At 49.7% G+C, this 9,340-nt stretch overlaps 1 protein-coding gene across 1 annotated transcript; it reads right to left on the bottom strand.

Moving 5' to 3' along the window:
- Nucleotides 1–1,092: 1,092 nt before the first annotated feature.
- Nucleotides 1,093–8,941, bottom strand: THNSL2 (threonine synthase like 2). Its single transcript, XM_009958024.2, has 8 exons — nt 8,674–8,941; nt 7,790–7,984; nt 7,372–7,524; nt 6,435–6,665; nt 5,423–5,571; nt 2,530–2,655; nt 1,445–1,584; nt 1,093–1,321 (listed from the first exon to the last, which is right to left on the bottom strand). Exons 1-8 carry the CDS (start codon nt 8,939–8,941, stop codon nt 1,093–1,095), a joined length of 1,491 nt encoding a protein of 496 aa, XP_009956326.2.
- Nucleotides 8,942–9,340: the final 399 nt, after the last annotated feature.

Raw genomic sequence — 9,340 nt, 5'->3', positions numbered from 1 at the left:
GGCAGTCTTGGGTCTCTCCTCTCCTGCAGGGTTTCGGTGGGATGGAAGGAGGCAGTGCGGGGTTGACTGCGCTGGGGGGAGCCGAGGAAAAGGCTGCCCAGGTGCCAGCAAGGCAGCTTGAAGCCCAGGGAAAGCTTCCCACTCTTCCCGCACATTCTGCAACATCTCATGCTGATTCACTTCACAGAATTTACTTTTACCCCGCTAAATGCCACTAAACCTTCAAATTAATCCTCCCATTACGGGACTTCCTTTGATGTCAAAGGGGGAATTTTTTTTGATGGCAAAGGGGGATTTTTCTCCCCTGGTGTAATTATTCCTCCTTTTTTTTCCCCCCTTTTTAGGCACAAGAGATTCCTGCCAGATGCATGACTTGTGGAGGCAGCTCCCACACAAGGTATTTATATATTTATATGTATATGATGGGAACGTGGTATTGAAAGACCTGTAGTTTCAGGCAGAAGATAAAGGGAATTTCCCATTTCCTATTTGTTTCAGTGGAAGTTGCCCGAGAATAGTCTGCAGCAGGACTAGGACCAAAAGCTGTGAGATATGGTACTGGAAAGGAGCTCCTTAAGATAAGCATGTCCAGGGAAAACATCTGCTATTTAACACTATCACTGAGCAAGTTTTGATGCCTGGGAATGATACCTGGCACTGCTTAAATTACAAGGATCGGTAAAGTGGATCCACTCCAGCCCTGCATGTGTTTCCCGTTGAGCATCTCAGGTGAACTGGGATCGCAGGGCTGAACATTCCAGCATGGGGCCAGAATCGCTGGATAATGCTCAGAAAGCTGGCAACTGTGGGTAGTGCTAAGGGAGCTTTCCGTAATAGCTAGTAATGATGGAATAGGTGGGTTTATTGAGAGTTTCAGTCAGGTTTTACAAATTACTAGGAAAAAGGGGATACAATTGCAGAGCTCTTTACTGAAAATGTTATGGGATAATCTATATAATTCAATGGTGAAGCGTGTTCTTGTTAACAATTCATTGCATGGAGAGCGTAGGCTCCTCTCCCAGCATAACACAGGGCTCTCCTGGGAATGGAAAATGAGCCCTGAGTGGCATCGGCCAGCTGTGCGCCGGTAGCTCAGGTCTGCACAGCTCCCCGCCCGGCTGTCCTCCGCTGCTGTGCCGTGGCTTCAATCCGCTCCCGGAGCACCTGTGCCCAGTCCTGTCCCCGCTCCAGGAGAGTGGACCTGGTCTCCATCTCTGTTAAGGCAGTGATTTCAGGGGGGAGCTGGGGAGCCAGGCCGGCTTGGAGCAGGGCGTCCTGAAATTTGGCTGCAGAGGCTGGAGCTAAGCAACACCGGGGCATGCTGAAAAGGAAAGAAAAGTAAGAAAACTTCTGATGTAAAGGAATCCTGAGCTGGAGATGCTGCAGGAGCAAAGGGAGAAGTGATGCTGTAGTCCCTGATGCTCCTGACCATGGCTGTCCTTACCTGTCTTGCTGCAAGTAGTGGTAGTGAGCAGCCACGGCGGAGTGGGGGCACAGCAGGTACTGGTTTTCCTCCCAGCAGCGCTTCATGGCTCGCACGATGTCGTCGTCAGAGGCCGAGCACGAGCGTAGGGTCTCGGAGAGCTGCAGCCCCCAGGGAAACGGGGAGGTTCACGCAGGGTATCACCACCCGACTCGTTCGCAGCTGGGCTTGTGCCACAGGCACTCAGCAAAGAAGTCCGAAATAGGGAGGCTGGAGTAGGGGGTTCCCCAGGGACTGAAGGAAAAGGGGTTGCTGCTGCAGCGGGGGGATGAGGCACTGCTGGAAACGGCTGCAGGGCCAGGGTGCGAGTGAGGGGTTTCCATCCCCAGGTGCTGGGGAGCGTGGGTGGAGAGGAGCCGAGACTCAGCACCACACTGCTATTTGCATGCTCTGAGGGAGTTTCTGAGGGCTTGTAAAACCCACCTCAGCGTAATAACTCTTCTTTCTTTTAATAATGCAGGGTTTTAGTATTTATTTTGCTGCTGCGCAAGCAGGAGCAGGCACCCGGCAAAGGATGCTCAGCGCATGTTGGACGGGGAGAGGTGGGACTTCGCATCTGGCCCAAAGAGCCTCGCAACTCAAACGTTGGGTTTTCTCTCGTATTTCTCTCTGCTTTGTGTTCATGCTCCCATTTACTGCAACACTGAGGCCAAACTGCAGCCCTGAATCCAGCGGACACCCTCCCAAATGCCATGCTCAATTTGTGCCAGCACCTGCCGCACGATGCCTCGGTGCAGGGCTAATGGCTAATGGAGTGGCCAAGGACAGGCTGGTTTCATATCCTCCTTAAATAAGTGTAGGCCTTTTTAATTAGTTTTGCAAAAAGAAGGAGGTTTGTTTCAAAAAAACTTAATTAAAAAGGAGTTTTTAACATGTCCATACACACGCATTGATATAAAACTTCTGCTCTGGCCTCAAGCCTGCATTTTCAGTTGGAAACACTGCCCTATGATTTTTTTCATTCTGAAAATGAGTTGAAAACAAGTGGTAGCGGTAAATCTCCTTACCCACGTACACACACAGTGCTGTGTGTGTAAGGAACTGACCTTTCTGTGCAAATCCTCCGGCAGCTTAAGGCTTTTCGACACGCTGAATTGCTCCATCAGTGTTTTCGTCAGGTGGCTGTTGGAGCCCGAGAGCAGCCAGAGGATCCTCTCCACATTGTAAGGCTCCTGGGATTCCGAGGCAATAGGTGAGCAGCGGAAATTTGAGCATCTGTCTCAGGGGGAGAGCACCTGTGTGGATTCTCTGATGTCTAATTAGGGTTGAGGTCCTACCGCCGCGTTTTTCTTGGTGGAAGCTGGGGTGGGCTTTGTGTCTTCCCCCTGCATACCTACATCCCAAGACAACTCTTTGGGAACACAATGCCTTTCAGACCTCTGACCTGTCAGAGCAGTCTGGCAGTGACCATCAGATTAAAAAAAAAAAACAACTAATAAAGGGACGACTGATAAATCAACAGCGTGACCACATCTGTACAATCACCTTGAGGAACCCAGGCTAATAACACACTCTGTGTTTGAGAACCAGGAATATCCAGCTGTTTACTCAGTGTTGCAGATGCTGCTGTGAGTCACCCAGCTCCCGCGTGACTTAATGAGACACCCAGCTCCCTGCAGGGCTGACCGATAATCTTCATGAACACACAAGGCACATATAGGGCCTGACTGGCCTGTATGGCTGTGTAGCAATCGGTGTTGCAACACTGCAGCAAAGCTCAGTGCAAGACCGTACAGGATGGTCCCAAACCAATTTCCCTGCTCACTGTCTCATTCCTGCATGCTCACAAGCACCAAGAAGCATTCATGCAGGTGGTTTGGCCAAAATACGCTTAGGGACAGACGGGACAAGGGCACCAACTACTGAGTTCTCATCACATCTCCTGGGTTCAAGTGCTGATTTTGGATGAGGTCTTTATTTACCTTTTAGCAGCTGACAGTGCCCATGACCTTTTGTCTCTCCATCCTCTCCTGCCTCGGTGAGTCATCAGCACTTACTCAGCCTTTTGTGTCCTTATCTGGGTGGCTTACGGGCCCCAGTCCTGTTCTTCATCTGCCCACCATCATCTCCTAAAACCTCCAGCCTGTAATCTTCAGTCTAGTCTGGGTGTAGCCTGCCCTTTGCTTCAGGCTGTCCCCTGTTTTAGGCTGTCCTCTGCTTCCCAGCCTGGCTGTCCTGAGATGCTACGTGTCAGGGTGCCTGGACTTTGATGACCTGCTACTGGAGGTGCCTCCAGCATCATCCTCCTGACACCCCTTCTCCTGCCCTTCCTTCTGCTGCTCCCACATCCAGACCTTCACTCTCCATTCATACCAGCCTTACGGTTTCCACTACATTGACACCAGTAAGTTGAACTGGGCCAGGACACTGGTGCAGGCACAGGCCTTTCTGTTTAAGTCATGAGCCAGCTCTCTGGTCTGGTTTTGTCCCACGCCACTAGAGTTGTCCAGGAGAACACTGTTGGCCCAGTTTTGAGGATAGCTCATTCTGAGGATTGTTCCCAAGGAAAGATTTTGCATGTGGACCTGAGCTGTGTGGTGCTTCCCAACCTCAGGGCGAGAGAACAGCCCCCAGTCGGTCTTAGGTGCTGCAAAGACACAGCATCTGCTGTGATTCTCCTGGGATTGCTCCTTACAAGGCTCATGCACACTAGACCCTCTGCTCCACCTTCAATTCTTTGGTTATTGTCTAACCAGAAAGTTTTCTCTGCTCTAGCTTAGTCTGCAGAAGAGGAAACCTAAAGAGGTTGTGCACTCCACACCCTTGAAGGTTTCCAACACCCAAATGGATAGAGCACTGAGCAACCTGGTCTGACCTCAGGGCTGACCCTGCTTTGAGCAGGTTCTGACTAGAGACCTCCTAAATTCCCCTCCAGCATGAATGATCTGTTGAGCTATGGAACTATTTGCATGGGTGCTCCAGATGTGAGCTGAATGATGATGTTCCATGCATCTGTGGAGAGGGATGTGCAGAGGGATACACCCATCCAGCTCCTCAGGAATCTCTGGACATCACCTCACCTGGCTGTCTTCTCCCATGATCCCAAAGTCTGGCACATGCTCAGGTGCCTCAGCAGACCAGTGGTACTGAAGGGACACGGGCCAAGAGAAGAGCCCAGCTTCCCTTTGAGCTCTGAGGAGCCCCACAAATTCATGCCTTGGGAGGAAAGTCAACCTGCAGACCACATCAGGCTGGTGATAGGGGCATAATGACTTATTGACTGCAAAATATGGCAGTTCCTCCAGGCTTCCAGGTCCTCCCAGTGTGTTTGAACAGTTTTTGGAAAATTCAGGTAGCTTAAGGCCACAGTGATACAACACCAAGTGTTTCAGACTTTAGTCACTTGTTTGGAAGCAGATCCAATCCCTGTGGATCACAGGGTAGGTAAGAAAAGGGAGGAATTTGCTTCCAGGTGCTTGTTTCTGTACGTCCACGACTTTTCATTTCTGAGGCCTTTACCTGCCTGCTGAGACTTGTTTTGCTCTGCGCAAGCTGCAGATGGCCACAGATGAGGCATTTCTTCTGGGCTTCCCTACCTTCTTCCTGGTCTTTTCTCTTGCTCTTGGTGGAGCCTCTCAGAAGCATCAACAAAGCCCTTGAGACATGATGGGATTTATAATTTTCTAAAAATGTCACATTTTGAGAAAACGTCCCTCTCTTGCTAACCTTGCACATAACGAAACCCCAGAAACCCAGCGTTTAACAATGAAGATTACAAAGTCAAGCCCTGAAAAGTGAGGAGGAAAGTGTTTGATCTATCTCAGCTCACCAGTCTGCAGCATAAATGCTCAGTATGATTCACATCTCTTAATGCATCACCGAGAGGCATTGCCAGTGGCAGAATTATGCTCTCATAAACCAGGTAGAACAGTGTGCAAGGAAAAAGAATGATATATATAATATTTGGTATTTTCCCATTTTGGCCAATTCATTACATACCTGAATATCCATGGCTGATGCTAATGTAGCCTTCACACTCTCTGACAGTGAGAAATCTCCATGCTGAACAGTCCTATGAATGATGTCATTGCTGTTAACCACGGCAACAAGTCGAATCGGGAGACCCATTTTCTGGGCAATACAGCCAGCTAGAAAAAAAAAGGGAAAAAAAATACATGCATGCTTGATGAAGAAACATTCAAAGGAGATTTATTAAAGAAGTCACTGTACAAATTGATTTAACATATAGTTCAGAAGCAGACCCAAACGCCATTCCCTAATGGACTCTGAGATAACTGTCTTTTGTGTATTGGTAGAGCACCAGATCATAAAATCCAGGGATGCAATGCTCCATCTGCCATCAAGCACTGACCCTTGGGCATCTCCACGTTTGAAGATGGATGGGCAAGAGAATGAGAGGTCAGGCAGCTGCCATTCAAGCAAGAGAGATGGAGCTTTTGGGCTCTTGCAGCTTATAATGCCTCCTCAGATGGGCAGCCTAGAAGTACAGTGAATGCAGTTGAGTGCATCAAATCCTTTACTGCTTTCATAAGACAGTTGTACACCTATTTTGGGATTGAGGCAATCAAGGACTCACATTTAGAAGGCCAGATTATGCAATTAAGAGTAGTTCTCATGACTGCAAACCAGAGTAGGACCGTGAGGGACTCCACACCTCTGCTAATGTCTCACTTAGGAAATCAGAGCCACAGTATTTTCCCTCTTTTCTGGATCAAACACATTCTGTCCTCCTCTAATGTGCCCATCCTCAAGATAGCTACAGTCATCATCAAAGGGTGGTTTGGGATTTTCTGCACCTTGCAAATCATCAGTGACACCTGAATGAGTAATAACCATACATGAGTAATAAAATATAAGTGGTTCTGAAGAAATCCTGCCAGAGAGTGGGTGTTTTAATAAATAGCAATAGTCAGTATCTGCGAAGTGCTTTTAGTCCATAGGTCACAGCACTCTCTCTCTTCCTTATCTAACCTATCTTTTTGCCCTTCACCTGTGATATTTCCTCCTCCTCCTGTTGGCACAACAATTTCCACCACTGGCAGCGGGGTGGTATCCAGCGATGGGGCGCACCGAAAGTAAGCATAGAAGTGGTGAGCAATCTGCACCATAATCCTAGACCAATTGACCGAATTCAAGCTCATCAAATTATATTTTCTGGCAAAATCGACATCAGCAAACAGTTCCTTGATCGGCTCATCGATTTCATCGCTGTTCCCATGAGCTGTCAAAAGGAGAAAGGAAAGATTAGATCTGCCACATCAGTGCATCAGGCTGAAGGTATTTCTCCTCAGAAATAGGACCAGTCTCAAGCCCTGGGGTTTGCTGTGGCCAAGAGTGTCCCAAGCTGCCCCTCTGCCTCAGGGGCTGTACGAGTGGGGGGTTGAGCAGCACCACATGGATGCTGGGTGGTTTCTGCAGACACTGCACTCTGGGCTCTTGCTTATACCAAGTATATATTTGCCAGGAAGGCAAACGCCTGCATCCCCTATGAGATGCCAAGGTGAGACCTGGCTGAGCAGAGGAGTCCATGGGACAGCTCAAGCACCCTGTGGTGATTCCTAACCATGGGGACGGCACAGCGGTAGGGGACGGACCACCCATGAAGGTGAGGGGACAGAGCAAACGGGAGACTCACGATCCTTTTAGTGCCACGAATTGGTGATGAATTCAGTGCAGCTAAACACCAACCACTTGCATAGAGAAAACTTTGATCTGTGGCCAGGAGAAAAGGAAGCCATAAGCCACTTGGTCATGAAACTGGGGACATCTGCTACAGGCTTCTGTTAGCCAGATGTCTGGGCACAGTGACCATGATGGCAATGACCCGACAGGTTGCAGCTGCTAAAGCAGCAATGCCCTGACACCTCTAGGGTCACAGTTTTGACACAACAGGGCCAGAAAGTGGACACTCCAACAGTAATGCCAACCAGCAAAGACGTGGACGTTGTCTTCAATGACGGTGGTCATCTGAAGTTCCTGTATCTGGGTGCAGAACCCCTTGGGCAGCAGAACAAAGATGTCCACATTCTTCTGCCCTCTCACGCTCTCTATGGCTGAGCTCCCTGTGTCCCCAGAAGTCCCTGTTTCAGTGAGGGAGAACAAAGAAAAGCAAAAAATTGAAGCACCAGTCAAACCTGCATGGCTGCACTTTAAGAAAAAGATGCAGAGATGCTCCATGAGATGTTTTTGGCCAGAGCAGCCACCCTAGCATTGCCCAGAGATCACTCACCAGCCACCCACAAGGCAATACCACCCCAGGGCATCTATGGGGAGGGCCACGGGATGATGGCTGTCAAGGTAAAGACCTGCCCAGAAATTCTACCCCCAACAAAGAGGCATACTCACCCACCAAAATAGTGACGTGCTTCTGCTTTTTCTCCAAGAAGTACTGTAAAAACTGCCCTGTGCAGGACAGGGACAGATCCTTAAATGCATAAGTAACCCCATGCCAGAGCTCCAAAACATTCAGCCCATCTTTCAGCCTGGACAGATGGACGACGTCCTTGTGTCTGAACCTGCTGAAGGCCCTGTCAATCAGGTCTAGAGGGAAAATGGTTAAAGGGGCTGTTAGGTTGGGTAGAGGAGTATTTTTCTGACCCATGGCTTCCTGCATCTCTGCTCTTCATGCTCCTGGGAAGCTTTCTGCACAACCAAAGACTCAGTTGCTCAAGATGTAACAGATATCCAACAAGTTATTCTTAGTTATTAAGACTAAACCAGCCAAGCTTCATTGTGTTTGATAGCTCTATGGCAAGTAACGCCAGGGAACACCAGACACAATCAGAGAAAACTGTGTTTATAAAATACAGTAAACCCAATTTTTATAATAACGTGCTATTGAGACAGAGGTTGTAGCTGCCCTCTGGTGGAAGTGATAGCTGTTAAATGTTAAAAACATTAAAAATTGGATCTCAATGAGAGCATGGAGCAGCAGAAAGCCCTGGTGGAGGTCAGGTCTGGAGCAGTGAGCAGGACCACAGCATCAGCCATCACTATTGCAGTCACCACACTCCCTGTTTGCACCCAGGGAACACATTTTGCAGAAGGTAACAAGTCCCAGCAAGGTGACAGAGGAGAAGAGGGTACAGAGAGGAGCAAGTAATGAGGCAGCAGGCTCCATCCCCTGGGGGCTGTCAAGAGAATGGGGCAAAGGCAGGCAGATGCATCTGAACACCCCAAAATCCTCGTGCACATCCCTGCGAGCAGCTGCCCATGTGGTCGAGGCTCACCATTGAGCGTGTTCCGCGGGACCAGCTCGGCTGTGATGAAAAGGGAGCACAGCTCCTTCACCAGCTCGCTGTAGGAAAGGCAGCTCCACCTCCGCAGGGTGTCCCCGTCCAGCGAGGGGATGCGCTGGGGCATGAAGAGGCCCCCATCGGGTGCGTAGCCGGAGAAAAGGGCTCCCTCAAAGTCGACAGCCCCTACGCCTCCCCGGGTGCTGACATACTCCATGGGTGCTGGGGAGGCACTGCAGTCACTGCCAGGGCCCCAGAGCATCCCCCTCACTGGGAACAGCCCTGCATCCCAAGCAGACTCCCCCTCAAAATCCCCATGTGGACAGACAGAGTTCCTCAGGGAAGAAAACACCTCTTCCACTGAAAAAACCTCACACCATGGGGAGCTCGAGTGGACAGAGCCAGCAGAGGGCACGCAGTGTTTTGTGGGTGGTGGAAACACTGCCCGAGATCTGTGTGGAGGTGGCTGGAGCCTCCTCGTCCCGCTTTCCCTGCGTCCTTCCCACTCTGCCCCGGAGACACTTCCCAGCCCCAGCAAAAGCCCTGACAGCGCGGAAGTCGCCGCGCAAGTACGTCATGTCCCCTACAGGCTATTTGCAAAAGCTGGAGTTTTAAAATTTAAATAAATAAACAAATATAATAAATATATAAAGGGAAACTA

This window comes from Leptosomus discolor, chromosome 4 (assembly GCF_034619465.1).
Source record: "Leptosomus discolor isolate bLepDis1 chromosome 4, bLepDis1.hap2, whole genome shotgun sequence".
NCBI classification, from domain to species: Eukaryota; Metazoa; Chordata; class Aves; order Leptosomiformes; family Leptosomidae; genus Leptosomus; species Leptosomus discolor.
This window is presented reverse-complemented; position numbering and strand designations above follow the sequence as displayed.